Raw genomic sequence first — 17,320 nt, 5'->3', positions numbered from 1 at the left:
AGAACTCCAATTATTATTCCTAGTTAGGGGCTTCTAGGCGCGATTGTGAGGACAGAAAGCTATGGAGTTGTCAAATGATTTGCTTGGTATACAATGATAGGAATGATATTGTTCAACGTGTTCACGTGTCGTTCAACGAAAACTATGCTGTAATTAGGATTTTGTATCTACCGTAATCGAGTCAAGGAAACTTAAATTTTCTATATCGTTACGTCTGTTTCTTTAAATTTAAATTAGTCATTAACACACATACACCGTAAATAAGTAAACTGTAGATTATTACTAGATACTTTTTATTAAAGTAAATATGGATGTTAAATAGGGCTAGAGTATTAAAAAGACTATTAATTATTATACATGATATTGTAGTAGTATTGTAACGCTTGCTTTAAATTCTGGTGAATCGTGACACAATTACAATAAGAAATATTCCGTTATCTTTAACTCCTGCAAAACTAAAGGCCTGCCCACACAGATGCGGCTGCGACGAGTGTGTGAAATCATCTCAAGAGGACTCCTTGCGGCACTCGCAGGCCCGCATCAACTCGTACCGGGCGCTCAGCTCGCCCTCCCTGATAGCGCTGTCCTCCGCGGACCCGGTGCTCACGGCCTTCCAGTTGTCATGGGAACTGAACAGCTTGAGCCGGATGGAGACGGAGTTCCGCGTGGAGTACAAGGTATAAATAAACCTAAATATTATATACTAGATACTAGATAGAGGGTTGTTGCGAATTGCTTCGAGAAAAAGATGGCACTGCCGTGCCCCCAGATAGACCACCAAATAACATTTATTTATTTAAAAAGACTTTACGTGTTATTGAATTTTCATGTTAGGTACATAATATAGTATAGTAAAGCAATTCGCAAGGCAAATTTCTTCAAACTCGGAAATTTAAATATTTTTAAAATTTTATACAAAATCTACCTACTATGAAATAGGTCATCATCTCATATGTAATATCTGTATCAAGTATATCTAGAAATATTTACATTTTTACCTTTAATAGACTGAACCCAAAAACCACAGACCAGATTCGGAATATTTTTTACGCAAATAGTGTACACTATCACCATATTGTAGTAAAATAGGTTAAAGGTTTGTAGGTTAGTTCATAGCTTATTTTTATTAGTACATAAATAAATATAATCGAATTGTTTTCATGGTTGACTGCTGTACTTTATACTATGTTATGTTATTGATAGATATTGTGAGTAAGTGCGACGTTTTTAAGGTTTCAGGGATCGAATTACGTATTCACACTTCATATAAACAGAATTTCTTTGAAATAGGTGTTTTTGTTTTAAATGTAGGTCAAACATCATCTTTATATAAGAAGTATGAATGTGAGAATAAACAAAATATAACGGAAATACATTTTCCAACCAAATTGAGTTTTTATAACACTAAGATATATGTAAAGCTAGTTTCATTTTCACCAGTGAAGGTTTTTGTTGTGGTAAAAAGTGGAATTGGAATTCTTCCTGTATCTGAAAATGTTCGCTCTCAAATGTTTTTCCTGTTAAAATGTAACACACGAGTAGTATCAATCGAATTTATTCAAAAGTATATAAAAAGGTAATTATCATAAAATGTACCTATGTGTTTTATCTACCTATACAAAATCCGTTGCAATCATAATGCTAATGTATAACGAAGTTTTTCTTTATACCTATAAATTGAACTTTTTGTTCTTCCAAATTCCTTCATTCTCGTGTAGTAAAACAATGATTTACTTAAATTATAGATTGAGAACGAACAAAACATCCTAAATTATACATTTCATACGTCTATACCCAGGCTCTAAGACAACAAGTACAAGAGTTCGCAACATCCCTCTTGGACCACACGAGAACATCCCATGAGCTGGAGATCATGCTGAACTACAATCCGTGGGAGGTGGACTGCTGGGAGCCGGGCGAGCGGCAGACCTTGGGACGGTTGAAACTGGCGATTAAGTATAAGCAGAAAATGGTAAGTCCAAAAAAATGGTGAGATTAAAAAAAGATGACAAAAATTAGTTAAGAATCTTATAAATTGTATGTAACTGACGCAGACCCGATTTGGACCCACTTTAAACGGACAGTTTGAATTCATACTTAGTTCACTTATCAAGGATCGGTAAAATTACAATCATTTCATAAATTTAAGCGTGTTTTTTTTTAATTTTTTTTTTTATTGATTAAATTTCCTGATGCAATGTAAAACTTGTGAGAAATAGAATTGATTTAAAACTTGCATTTATCTACAATAAAAATAATTCTGAAATAATATATGACCTATTAAACTTCCATAAATAACCTAAGTTTGAATTTATAACCTCCATATTCACTTTTATTTCAAAAGCAATAAAAATGTTTCATTCCTTATTAATTACGGCTCTTTTTTGATTCACAATATTATAAACTTGATTATATAAATCTTGATTTGTTATAGTTTGTGGCACATCCTAACGTACAACAATTACTCGGCGCTATCTGGTATGAAGGTCTCCCTGGTTTCAAACGGAAAAACATCGTCGGTCAATGTGTTCAGGTAAAATTCCTTTGAAAAATATAAACGATTTTATATGAAAACTTTTTTAAGACACAATTTTAATACTAGATACAACTAGACCACAATTTTTCAATAATATACTATCTTATTTTTATTTTAGGTTGCAAAACTCGGTGCTATGTTCCCCATATATTGTTCGATTTACATGATGGCCCCCGATTCTGAATATGGTAGATTTATGAAAAAACCCTTCGTCAAATTCATCTGTCACAGCTCCTCATACATGTTATTCTTATGTAAGTATATTTGTAATTATCTGGCAAACCACAATAAGCAAAATGTGTTAAAAAGTTGGTAGCAAATTGAACGAAAAAAAAATTAAATTCAATAACTTCAATTTAATTTTTTTTAATCTTTATATCTATCTATTATTGCCAGTCTAAAAAATATGCAATTATTGAAATGAACTGGCACTCAACAAAAAAATAAAAATTAAAAAGAATCCAAAACTTATTCCAAATTATTCAAACCGCCTTCGTAGGAGCAAACTTTCGCGCGCCAATTCGCAAATACAGATACAGTTAAAATACAACTTGTGTTTATTTACAGCATTACTATCACTGGCGTCACAAAGAGCGGAATTCGTTGTTTTGGAATATTCTGGAATATCCTGGTTGCAAGAGTTAGTGGAATACTGGAAAGCGCATGAACGGGGATCGCTGCCTGGACTTATAGAATTTTGCGTCATCGTCTACATAGCAAGTAAATTTGAATTTATTGGCATGCATAATTTATATTTTATTGTGGATGTATAAATTATACGTGTTTACACTAATTTTAAATTAGTTTCGTCAATATTTATATTCGCGTTTATAGTATTTTTAATGACATAAAAGGTTTAGTTTATATCAGTTTTAAACTGAATATGAATATATAAAGTGCTAAAAACTGTCCCGTTAACCGTGCATTCGTTTATCTATGCTGCTCAATTATATATTAAAATACTCAATTAAAAATTAAAAATATTATGTATGAGGTCATTTTGGTTGTTTTCATTCTTAATTGTTAATATTGCATTTTCAAATTATTTCATTTTCATAGTTTCATAGTCATTTACCTATTAAACAAATTTACAAAACCAATTTTATTCACAGAGCAATATTTCCCACACAAAAATTAAATACTTATTCGCTGTGCTTTTCACATTTCGTTTCTTTGAGCGTATATTGAGTTAATAACATTACTTTTCAGTCATATACGATTTTTAATTAATCACTAGCGGTCCACCCCGGCTTCGCCCGTGGTACATATTCACGTTTTCTCTACATAAGAACCATCCTCGTACTTCAAGGAATATAATAAAAAAAGATGCAGTGCTAGTGGTAAAATATGATAAAAAAACTACTTGTGTCATTGTTAATTTGAACCCATGAACGGCATGCATTATCGAACATGCATTTTGCACATAAAATAAAATTACATATATGTATTATATTAATATCTAACATATAGGCTATAGTATGCCTATTAGTACATAATCACATTAAAATCTCCTAGGTTTAATATGGGGTGAGATCCGGTCACTGTGGTCTGGAGGTCTGATGGAATACATCAGCGACCTTTGGAACATGGTGGATTTCATCACTAACATGTTTTACATAGCTTGGATCTGCCTACGGTTTTCCTCGTGGTACATTGTACAGGTAAGGTTGTGTTGATATATATATTTTTAAATAAAGATTGTAACAATTGTTTTATTTTATCCTATTTTTATTTCAATTTAATACTTGCACTTTGCTTGCACTCAATAACTCATTCTAATATTATTGCTTAGATTTATGAAACTTGAATTAATGTATTTTATTTTGTGTCTAAAACTATCGTCAAAGTATTCATATCAACATCGAGAGCATGACGTCACTATTACACAAAAAATTGTTATACATTTTTATAGAATATATTTTTTTAAATTCCGCGGGCCACGTAAGACGCGGATTCGAATCCTGCCTCGTGATCGAATTATTTTATTTTCAATTGTTTAAAAAATATATTTATAAAGCAATGCCATATATTGAATAATATCAAATTAAAAAAAATTACGAATAGCTTGACGGTAGTTTTCGTCCTGGAAACCAACATCAAGACACATTTGATTGACCGGTTGGCTTGGTTGGTAGTTAGTAGCCCTGCCTTCCAAGCCAGAGACCGTGGGTTTCATTTCCACCCGGGGCAAATATTTATGTGATGAACAATAGATGTTTGCTCTATGTCTGGGTGTAAATTATCTATATAACTATTTATTTTAAATTATATATGTACGTCTATTAGCCATCTGGTTTCCAAAACACAAGCGAAAGCTTAGTATGGGATCAGATCGTGCCGTGTGTCAAAAATTGTCCTAAAATATTTATTTATTATTTAAATATTTCAGGACAATTTTCACAATTTTTTAAATAAATACTTATATAGACAATAATAAAATTTATAAAATATTTATTTATTTTATAACATAGCGCGACTACAAAAGCGGCAAGGACCCTTGGTACCCCCGCGAGCGCTGGGACTCGTTCGACCCAATGCTTCTATCCGAAGGCGCGTTTGCCGCTGGCATGATCTTCTCGTTCCTAAAACTGGTGCACATCTTCTCCATTAACCCCCATCTGGGGCCACTACAAGTGTCCCTAGGGAGGATGATCCTGGATATCATGAAGTTCTTCTTCGTGTATATGTTGGTGCTGTTCGCGTTTGGATGTGGTAAGTATTTTGTCACAATACCAACACACTACACCTCTAGCGCTAGCACAAAAGCGGCAAGGACCCTTGGAATATCATCTCGTTCCTAAAACTGGTGCACATCTTCTCCATTAACCCCCATCTGGGGCCGCTACAAGTGTCCCTGGGCAGGATGATCCTGGATATCATGAAGTTCTTCTTCGTGTATATGTTGGTGATGTTCGCGTTTGGATGTGGTATGTATTTTGCTGCATAAGTGTAATAATAACCGTTGATTTACTTGTTTTTTAAACAAACGTTTGATTCTAATAGGTAACCTTGTTCTATTGCTTTTATTAATTTCTAAATAGATTGTATCTTAAAAGTGAATATAACGTACTCTATGCTTGCTCTATAATATTATATTCGAAACGGCTGTCACGTAAAGACGAAAGTCAGTTCGGCTTAGCTTTAGTTCAAAACACTATTGTTTAATTCTAAGTGTTTAATATTACCAACTTACTAAGAAAGTCTCAATGAACTAGAACTTAGATAAGTCAGTTAGGCAAATATTAAAAAACAATTTGTGAGTTATACAAATGCATTAACGAAATATTTGTTACTATGCATTGCACACATTTAAGATTCATTTTAATTCAATCCTTAGTCTATACGTGTAACAGTACATTAATCTCGCAAACGTTAAATAATGGCTAGGTATAACAAACAATTTATGCTCATACAATGGTCCATAAATTGTTTATATCGCTTACAACGAATTGATTAATGTGTCTTTTAGTGTGTAGGAGACATTTTACTACGAAAATCAGTCGTAAGATATAGTTCACCTGTATAACGTGAATTAAACAACTTTTAAAAGGAGAATACGTATTGAGGAATATTTAAAGAATTAATATATACTTAGCTGCAACTCTATTGCTATTCTTAGGTATTTTATTTTACTCTATAATATGTCACCTATGCAATATATTGTAATATGTATTTAAAATATGTAGGTATTCTAAAAAAACCTAGCTGATTTCTTAACAATAGATGTTAAAATTATAAAAACATCTTGATACTTATATACTATTAGATATACTAAATTACATCTTTTATCTTCTATCGATTACATCTTTTACTCTACTATTACAACGAGAGAGACTTTTAAGATGCATTTAAAACTTGCATAAAAATAACTAAAAAACGTTTCTACATTGCAAACGTAATACCTGTTCGTAGGTCTGAATCAACTAATGTGGTACTATGCGGAATTGGAAAAGAATAAATGTTACCATCTTCCAAACGGGGATTTACCGGATTTCGACAACCAGGAGCGAGCGTGTACGATATGGAGACGTTATGCGAAGTAAGATTAGATTATACATATTTAGTACACTCCTAGATAGGAGTTAGGAGGAGATTATTCAGATGAATAATTTTACAAATAATGTCTCAAGCCTCGTTTCGATTTTGCAAAATTATTCAAGTTATTGTTAGCTCTGCTTTGGCCTGTAGTCACAGACTTATACAAAAATTAATATAAATCAAAACACTTCTTTTATCTATTATCTTCAAATCTCCATGTTATCTTTACTAATAATTTAATTTTAAAATTGGTGGTTGTTGTTGAATGTCAGGAACTACTGGACCGATTTCAAAAATTCACCGTTGATATGAACATTTCTCTACAACTAACAAAGCCATGATGGACTGCTAGTTTACATTATCAGTTATTACAGTAATCTTTTATTTACACTTACGACATTCTTATCAGTTTTAAAACTATTCTCATCAGTTTTGATATGTTCATTTATGTAGTTTACATTATTTTTATTTACACTATCTTATCAGTATCTAATTATTGAAGTGAAACTTTTTTATCGGGGTTGGAAAAAAATTTAGTGTAACATTTTTTCGTTACGCGTGACATTTTTCCGTTACACGCCATCTTTTTCTTATCCCTACCTACGCATGATTCGACGTATTTCTGTAAAGTTGCATATAGTAAATTATTTTTGGAAAAATAAGGTCATAAAGAAGTTTCACTTCTTACGTGTGTACACTAGTACACGCACATATTTTTTTTCTATTTATTTCAAAATATTCGATTATAATTTCCTTTATAGCTTATTCGAAACATCCCAATCTCTATTCTGGGCGTCCTTCGGTCTCGTGGACTTGACCTGTTTCGAATTAACCGGCATCAAGAGCTTCACTCGTTTCTGGGCACTGCTTACATTTGGATCGTACTCCGTTATCAATATTATCGTCCTGTTGAATATGTTGATCGCTATGATGTCGAATTCTTATCAGATTATTTCGGTAAGTTGTTGTTGTATTTTGTTTAATTTGTGTTATTTTCAGTCAAGTCGTCTATTAATTAAGTCAGACAAAATATTGCAGACAGCAATAGTTTTTATTCATCATAAAAAAATAACATAATAAGTTATGGTTATTTTGCATTTTCATGTTGGTTGAATTTTTACTTGCATATTTTTATCGGATTTGTCTTTTTTTGCAAATTAAAATTTAAGATAGATAGCTTTTAATTTTAAAATCTATTTTACAATATAGCACTTCATTTACCTCTTCATTTACCACTTCATTTACTTTTTGATATTTCTACAAACATTCTACTTTAAAGATATTGTTCTTACCTTTCCGTTTTTACCATTACTTATTAAATGCTTAATGAATTATACTAATTATTATCAAGTACACACCCCAACCTTTTCCTTTACTTTTATTACGTTTTATATTCCCTTCAGGAAAGATCAGACATCGAGTGGAAGTTCGCCCGCAGTAACCTTTGGATGTCGTACTTCGAAGATGGTGATACTGTCCCACCACCATTCAATATTATCCCCACTCCCAAACATGTTTCTGGGTGGATCAACCGCATTTGCAGCGATCGGGACCGGGGTTCGATTATTGTTAGTATCTTCGGTTTTGTTTTTGAAAGTTTCTTAGTTGTTATTGTTAAAATTGTGTTTTGTCTTCTTTGGGTTTGATTTCAGTCTGAATAGTGATGAATTCCTAGTAGCTTTTATTTAATAACACTATTGTCATATACTTCATGATTCAATTATATTTATTTCTTATTGCTTTTTAATATACTATTATTTCAACAGTTAACACTACCACGTAGATATAACTGACGAATAATTATAAATAATTGTTATAGTTTTATCTATATAATTGGGTTTCATACAATGATTTGTACAAAGCTTAAAAAAACCATTCCAGAACAAATCGCGCGAAAAAGCGCGTCTCCAGCACGAAGCAGTGATGCGTGTGTTAGTCCGTCGCTACGTTACTGCAGAACAGCGGGCCCGAGACGAAGTGGGTGTCACTGAGGATGACGTTATGGAGATCAGACAGGATATATCCACTTTGCGATTCGAATTAATTGATATATTGGCTAATAATGGCATGAAGACACCCAGGATCAATATGAATGAAACTACTAGTATGTTTGATGATCATATTTTTTTGTTCGTGTTTTTGTTTATAATAATACTGCACATGAAAAATTGAACACTTTTTGGAAATTTCATCTGCACTAATAAAGAGGAAACAGTTTTGTATGTAACGTATAAACTCAAAAAGTACTAAATCGATTTTCAAAATTATTTTTACTTATCATAGGCTATTTTTTTCTCTAGACAAGCCAGGCCAAGTTAATGATAGCATTTTAAAAAGCATAGTAATTTCATCAAGATCTGCAGCTGCCATGTAATTCATTTTTATTAAACATTCATGAAATAATAATACTAATGTGTAATGTACTACGTACTAGAGAGGGCATCGCTACTAAACTATTTGTAACATGAGTTAGAGTCAATCGTCTCAAACCATTTTTTTTTTACATTGATTGGTTTTAATTGATAATTTTATTTATTTTTTTATAAGATAAAGAATATTTATTTGTTACATTGATTGGTTTTAATTTACTTGATAAGAGGCAGAATATCTACAAAGTGTATGACTCACTAGCCGGCCCGCTTCGCCGCGCTTGTTGCACAGATTTTGTTCGTGGTGTCCTCTCTATAATAAAACCTTAATGTACTAAATTTAATAATTTTTCTAGTATCTGGCAAGAAAGGTAAAGTAATGGAAAGGAGGATTCTAAAGGACTTCCAGATCGGTATCGTTGAGGGTATAATAAATGATGTTATATCGAGAGAGGCTAAACCAAAGGATGTGTTCAGTCAAATCGCTAAAGCTATTGTTAGGAAAGGAAGCCCTGAAAAGTAAGTCACCTTTTTCCTTCATTGGGTAAAAATTAGATCAGTAATACATATCTGTCAACTGTGGTATGGTGGTAAACGGCTGGTTTTTGAATTAAGTATTTAATAACATTTCAAAATATTAAGTTAAAAGATGTCTCAAATCATATTTAAATTCTCGTTAAATATTTTCTCATATCTAACATAAGCTATCCCAAACCTTAATCAAATCAATTCGTAATTCAGAAACTGATCGACTTAATGCCCATAAAAAAATATTTTTTGCTTAATTTTGATTCAAATAACTTATCAGTCTTGTCAAATTATATTGTATAGGACAAATTTAACTTAGAAAGATATGCTCTAAAATCTAAATTAACAAACTATTGAAGTCCGGAGATTTTATTAAATACTTAATAGCCCCGTTTAAGGTAAACGCAGGTATTAACGACCCCTCTAAGGCAATTTCAAAATCAACCATATTTTTTAAGTATACTGGTTCTTCTAAAGATTTATAGTTTCATTTTATATGCTAGTGCTATGTCTAAAAAATGTTTTTATTGAAGAAAATACATTCTAATAAAGGATTATCTTGTAAAAAATAATTTACAATGTGACTTAGTCGATTGTTGCTATTACCGACCCATAAAAACGGCTGTGAAGCTATTAACGATTTTTATGCAGCTATTCCCGATCGTATGTGAGAGGAGGCCTTTTCCAGCAATGGAATGTATAGAAGCTAGTGATGATGATGATTACCGATCTTAATAAAATGAAATAAAAATGCAAATATATTCGTATTTTTTTTAGTATAGTTATTTTTAATAAAACAAATGAGTATTTCTTAGTAATGAACTAAAATAATTATAAACTTTTAAATTAATCAACATAATACTATTAATATAATATATCTTAATATATGTATATAAATCTCGTGTCACAATGTTTGTCCTCAATGGACTCCTAAACCAGTTAACCGATCATAATAAAATTCGCACACCATGTACAATTCGATCCAACTTGAGAGATAGGATAGTTTTTATGAAAAAAAAACGTAAACATGTAGGTACCACGGGCGAAGCCGGGGCGAACCGCTAGTGTACATATATTAAATTAAGGATTTCAAACTCTAGGATATTTCCTTATGCTATTTGATTGATTGCTTCAGCGAGTTGTGTCTTACTGTATACTTTTCGCCGCTTTCGTGGCTCCATATTTCTGGAAAAAAATATAATTATATGTTTTATGTTAATTTAACCTAAAAAAATATAATTTTTAATAGGCACCTATTATTTCATAAAAGTAATAAAAATATATTTGCACGCTCAACTACGAGCAGAATGTTTAAGGATCAATATTATCTTTATCTACAAACATCTTTATTCTACATTCTGCAAATAAAGCAATTTGAATTTGAATTTGTAGATGAGAAACTAAACAATCTATATTCGATCGGTAATAGCTTCCTATAGTTGCTATTGCCGACCCACATGGGTCGGTAATAAAGTATGTAAGTATAAACCTAAATTGTATTACCGACCCATAAAAAAAATGGTTATTTTAATTCATTTGACCATCAGACTATAAAATAGATTATAATTGATTAATGTCACACAAAATATGAACAAATGCATATTGTTTGAACAAAAAAACAATGATTTACTACTGCAACTATTCGATATCGATCCTCGAAAAATATCATAACTTTGTATAAATTGACAACGCTAAAAGGTAAAAACTAGACAAAAAAGTTTAGGTCGCTAATAGATTTTTATGAAGACTCATAGCTTAGATTTAAACTGGTCTATAAAACCACTTGTGTTAGTGTGATACAATAACATAAAAGAAAATTAAAACAAAAAGTTACGTTGCTGCCATTGCCGACTTATGGGTCGTTGATACCTGCCACGACTTAAACTGGTGAAGCTAACACCGTCCCATTTTAATTTAAAGTTTTATCGTTTCAAATTACTTTCTATTAATAAAATGTTGTGAGAAATGAAAAGTTGACACTTAAATGCATTGACATTTAGTAATATAAAATAAAGTATAGATGTCATTTGTTTGTAAATGTCTTAAAAAGATAAATCACAGTACTTACCCGAAGGAACAACGGAACAGTACGAAACGTCCTGCGTCCACGCTACCCCGCAGCAACTTACGTATTTTAACTCTTTTTTGCACAGTTACTCACACTATCGTAAAAGTATACGATGCTCAAGTAATACATTCGTGTATAACTTTGCCTACCTATAGCTAGAATAGTTCTGGAAACGTTTAAATTTCGAATTACTTTTATAGGTCGGTAATACCTTCAGATTTTCAATGGGTCGTTGATAGCTGCGTTTACCCTAACTAAAATTATGATTTCCCTTAAGTTCAATAATTGAGTATTAAAAAACTTTATTTTTATTATAATTTCAAGCAAAAAACGCGACTGGAACGCCGCGGTTCGAACCAACACTATTCGCCGCGATCCGATCGGCAGCACCAATGAGGCTGAAACCAAACGCAGCAGACAATCCCTCAGAGCGCATATACTTGATAACGTTAAAGAGAGGACTATAGATCCACAGAAATTGTTGGGTGAGTATAAATAGATAATCATAATTATCATTACATAATATAAAACACGAATAAAACAAAGTCGCCTTTTCTGTCCCTATGTCCCTTTGTATGCATTTCTTTAAAACTACGCAACGGATTTTGATGCGGTTTTTTTAGATAGTTCGTTTCAAGAGGAAGGTTTCAGTATATAATTTATCAGTTTTTAGAAAAAGAGGGCGAAGCCGCGGGCGGTAAGCTAGTTAACAATAATTTACAATGTGACGATAAAATATCGTATTGCAAAATAACAAATAGTTATTTATACTAACAACAATAATTTCAAAGCAATTTTAAGTGTAATTTTTTAATCACTAGAATGAGATGAATATTATACAGAGACAGGCCTTAAAAAAGTATGAATGAACTATATTGTTCATACAAAAACGAACAAAAATATAAGAAGTAGCCGTAACGTGTCTAACGTTACGGCTACAGAATAAAGCGCGCTCAAGGCCTGCGATAGAAGCTATGCAATAGCTTAATAAAGTATGAAGTCCAATAATCAATTCATAATGATGCATACAACTGTTAACTTGAAATTTTTACTGCAATTCTTTCCAATAATCCAATTTGTATCATATTTTTTCTATATTTTTGCGTTTTGTTGACGTTGAAAGCAAAAACATCACAATTAATTTTTTCTTCGCAGAATTCAATCCGAAACTATCAGAAGTAACTCCAACAACAAGAGTTGCGTATGCCAAATTCATGAGAAGCAAGATAAAGTCCGATTTTAGTGAAAGAGAGAAATCTGGAACTTCAGAGAAAGATTTCACTATTGAAGATGAAACTGCGTCTGGTAAAGTTAAACCTAAAAGTGAGTACAACGGCAAAGCAATATTACAATAATAATGTTATGTATGTATTTAAAAGATCTTAACGCATTTGAAACGCGATTTATTTATCCTGAAAGTACGTTAAAGTCTATCCGTCAATTTCTAACGGCCTTGCTAATAAAAAGTTAAACAATGGATAAATTTCTACCATTTTCTACCATAGATGTGTCCTGATCTTGCTCACATGAAACGTCAATCATAAAAACAAGACAGGTTATTGCAATAACTAATCCATTGTATAGCGAATGGGTAACATTTTATTAGTAACACCGTAAATGTATACTCGCGTAAAATCAAATACAATAAAGTATTATAATTATGTTTTTCTAATGTGTAACCTCGCTTAAAATATAAATATATTAATCGTGTAGATCCAAATTTTTACTTATGTATTTTAATTTATTTCAGCCCCACCAGTTAAACCTAAATCACCAGCTCGAGAAGGATCAGATGAACCAAGTTTGAAACAAAACGAAATCAAAGTCCAAGCTCACATTGAAGATAAAGGCAGTGGTAACAATTTTTTTTACTAAATATGACTTAAATCTATCGCTTATATAAAATATTGTGCAAATATAATCATTTTCGTTTTGTAATTCCCATTAATTTCAAATATATAATAATAAAGTAACAACAATCAATCGATTGCATGAAAACTTCAAACTTTGAATAAAAAATAATAATATTTATTTTATATCCAGGTTCAGGATCAGGACCGTCCCAACCGAAACCATCCCCACCACAACCAAAACCAGAAGAACCGAAACCCGCACCCGCAGAAGCCAAACCCGAACAAAAAGAGCACATCATCCAGATAGAGGAACCAGAGTCACCGACCAAAAACCTTTACATAACTAAAGAAGAGGACTCAAACCTGCAAAAACCGATCACACCAACACCAAGTGCACATTCCAAATCAGAGAAACCCGAACAAATTCTATCAGCCGCCACTTTAGAAGCAGATCACAGTGCAACAAAACCTGATAGTACGACCACGACAGATCCAAAGGAAACTGAAAAACCCAAAGAGCCAAAAGAACCTAAACCCAAACCTCCCAAACCCAAACCTAGTCCTTCTTCCTCCCTGGCCCCCCCTCCCGGCCCACAAATGGTTACAGATAAAGGAAAATCTAAAGTCACGGGAAAAATCGTTTCCGGCTGGCTATAAGTGAAGTGACTGTTTTAGAATAGACGTATTAGTGAGATATAAATGTTATAGCAATAATTATAATAAGCCGTTTTTTCAATTCAGTACATTTGTTTTAGTCAATACGAATGTCCCAATGATATACTGTTTGTTTGTAGTTTGATTGATACTCGTTCTAGTGACTGGTTCTATTTATTAAACGTTGTATGGTCTAAAGCGATAATTTTATTATGTTATTTCACTTGTCACTTGGTATTCACGAGGCCTGCTATTTACACTTTGCATTTAATCTGATTTCTTTTATTATACTCAAGGATTGTTATATGAATAGTTTAGCTAGCACCCTTAATAGCAAAAACAGTAAAAACGAAAGATAAATTCTAAGATTGCACGAAGCTATATGTTACTTCACCAAACATTATTGAATGCATTTGTTCTAGTGATAAAAATAATAGATCTAACTTAATTTCGTATAAATAGAATAATTGCCATATTTTCAGTGATTATACAACTAGTTTATATTTTTGTTGATTATGAATTAATGTTATTTATTAGTAATAAAGAGCTTGTTTATGTTTGCTGATTTTATTAAACTGTCTAGTTATTTACCTACCACCTTTCCTACACTATACTTCTTTTCTTTAATTATTGTATCTTGTTATTCTCTGTCTGGTATATATGTACAATAAAGTATAAATAAATATACTGATTATTATAATCCAACACATCATACTTAAAATCACCAGTGAACCACCGTACTTTGAACATACATATTAACGGTGAACCATTTAAAAAAAGCAACTAAAGTAAATGAATGGATATGAAAGACATTTTACTCATTTTAGGCCTCGTATTTCATAGTAACCGATTAATCGATCGTTAATGTTACACCCATTGTATTATGTCAATATACTGCTCATGACTAAACTGCAATTACAGACCTGACTAGGTACTATGCCGATTATGTAGATCCTAAATATTTCTATAATTGACATCTAGTGTTAGTAAAAAGTGCAGTCCGTACTATGAATTAAGTGTCCCCTTGTGGGGTATGGGGCACATGCACACAGATTTACAAAACCTCCTGTTTTACTGATCGATTTTTTGTACATAGATGTAGTTTCTTTTTTGTTTTTGACGGGAATGGAACCCACAAAAAACCTTGTACCAAGGAGGCAGTAATTAATTAGGATTTATAAAGCTCATCATGTAATTACTTCAATAAAATACTACATTATAAAATGCATAAATATTATAACTAAGAAATTATTAATAATTAAATCGTGTGTTATTAATAATTTAATTCGTAAAAATTATAAAAATATAAAAATGTGTGAAAGGTAACTTGATTCGCGTGAGTGTTCGAGTGTTCGAGAGGGTTCGATTCATGGTGTAGACGAAGAAAAAAATGTATTGATCTGGCAGGATAATATTTTTTTCACACCTTGGTACAATGCATAATGCATTGCCGTAAACCAAAGGGTCGATCCAGGTAGATACTAACAATAAATGTTTCATTTTGTAACACATCTAAATGTCTGATTGTCTTTAAAAATCTACCAATTGAAGAGATTCATCTGCCAGTCGCACTTCTCTACAGACTACACTATGCTTTAGTAACTAAAGTTTAGTTGAACATTAAAGTCGAAATATGATTGAGGATAAAAATAAAACCACAAAACTATGGAAAAGTGTTTATTAAATAGATATTACAGTAGGTATCGCTTATTATATCACGCATATTATATTGAGAGATTAAAAATACACTGCAATCAACTATATTTAAATAAAATTAATTACATACACCTGTTTTATAATTAATTATTTATACAACATAGGAAATTGAAACAATATCATCTAATTATTTTAACAAAAGCTATGTATTCTTAAATTTAAAATTAAATTTATTAAGAAATAATAAAATAAAAAAAAATAAAAATCATTTATTGAACAAGCTTCCTTACATCAGAATATAGACCCCAGACTCCCAATATAGCTTTCGCTGTGTTTCAGGAGTCTGTGCCTTCCTGATACATTACATCAGAATAGTAATTAGTTACAATTAGTTAGTTAGAAATATAACTTAAGATAACAAAATTATAGTTATTAGTCAGAAGACATTAAAAATATAAAATATAATGTTAGATATTCTATCGTTAATTGTTAACAACACAGAGAACACAAAATTAAATAATCAAGATCAAGTATGAATAAAAACACAATACAAAAAATTCAATAGACCAATGTTAACCAGATAAGTAACATATTATTATGTACCAAAAGGCATATAACAAATAGCATGGAATCAAATCACGGTATATCATTCATATACGTCATGAATTCGATTCTGAAACTACGACGATATATTGTATCAGATTCCATCTCATTTGTTTCAAACCCTTGTTTTAACAAAGTGATTCGGGATTATTGGCGTTATCTACCAATATACGAATACATAAAGATAATTCGTTGACATAAGAAATTTTATTCTCATAAAATCTCAAATATACATTTAGAGAAAGTTTGGACACTATATTATACTAACTATATAGTTTATATACTTTTTAAAAACCTTATTTTTTGTGTTTTATTTTTTATCTTATATTAATAAAAATGACAAAAATGAAAGCCAAGCAGGCTTTATAATTAATAAAAATATGATAAACAAAATCAATGCAATAGTTTATATTTTATGGAAAGTATCTGATTATTTAAAAGTTTACAATATATTCATATAAACAAATTAACGATTCCACAAGTGTTTAATGCAATAAATTATAATAATATCAACAGATTACAGAAGAATATCCTTTCATTAGTACAAATAAATCCTTAAGGCCTTTACAAACGAGTAGTTTTAACAGTATTTTAGTGCCGTATTTATTAAAAAAACTTTATTTAAAAGCCAAATACATACTTCTTGAGTATGTTTAAAAGTAGTCTTTCGATATAATATAGTGAGAAGGTAATTTATAGATTAGTCTTCATGTTTTTACGCATTAATTGTATTGATGACAAAAAAGCTGAAAGAAAATAAACCGTTCGTGAACAAAACCCCTAACACGCAACCCAACAAGATATAGTTTTAATGATAAAATATACCGCATTTGCTGCTCGTTAAAATTATAAAGAAAACTTTAGAATAGCTGTAAGCATTATTTAAAAGGATTAAAAACTAGTTTCATTAGACGATGTTTTTGATATTAACTTTTAGACGTAACGGGTAACTGTCGGTAAACATAAAGTTGGATAACTTTTGTAAGATTAAACCTATATTTCGTGACCTATATTA

The 17,320-nt window shown here is 31.2% G+C and overlaps 1 protein-coding gene across 1 annotated transcript in view; it reads left to right on the top strand.

Annotated features, from left to right (window-relative positions):
* The window catches only part of LOC123701261 (transient receptor potential protein), a 40,402-nt gene extending 26,141 nt beyond the window's left edge, over positions 1-14,261 (top strand). Inside the window, exons 6-21 of the mRNA XM_045648679.1 lie at positions 476-677; positions 1,799-1,972; positions 2,435-2,533; positions 2,655-2,790; positions 3,104-3,256; positions 4,052-4,197; positions 5,008-5,248; positions 6,449-6,575; positions 7,336-7,531; positions 7,978-8,142; positions 8,456-8,678; positions 9,300-9,462; positions 11,864-12,024; positions 12,695-12,862; positions 13,290-13,394; positions 13,583-14,261. Coding sequence (XP_045504635.1) covers positions 476-677; positions 1,799-1,972; positions 2,435-2,533; positions 2,655-2,790; positions 3,104-3,256; positions 4,052-4,197; positions 5,008-5,248; positions 6,449-6,575; positions 7,336-7,531; positions 7,978-8,142; positions 8,456-8,678; positions 9,300-9,462; positions 11,864-12,024; positions 12,695-12,862; positions 13,290-13,394; positions 13,583-14,049 — 2,926 coding nt within the window. The 3' untranslated portion in view covers positions 14,050-14,261. The remainder of the gene's footprint in view (positions 1-475; positions 678-1,798; positions 1,973-2,434; positions 2,534-2,654; positions 2,791-3,103; positions 3,257-4,051; positions 4,198-5,007; positions 5,249-6,448; positions 6,576-7,335; positions 7,532-7,977; positions 8,143-8,455; positions 8,679-9,299; positions 9,463-11,863; positions 12,025-12,694; positions 12,863-13,289; positions 13,395-13,582) is intronic.
* The last annotated feature ends 3,059 nt before the right edge of the window (positions 14,262-17,320 follow it).

The sequence above is a fragment of the Colias croceus genome, chromosome 21 (genome assembly GCF_905220415.1).
Source record: "Colias croceus chromosome 21, ilColCroc2.1".
Classification (NCBI taxonomy): Eukaryota; Metazoa; Arthropoda; class Insecta; order Lepidoptera; family Pieridae; genus Colias; species Colias croceus.
This window is presented reverse-complemented; position numbering and strand designations above follow the sequence as displayed.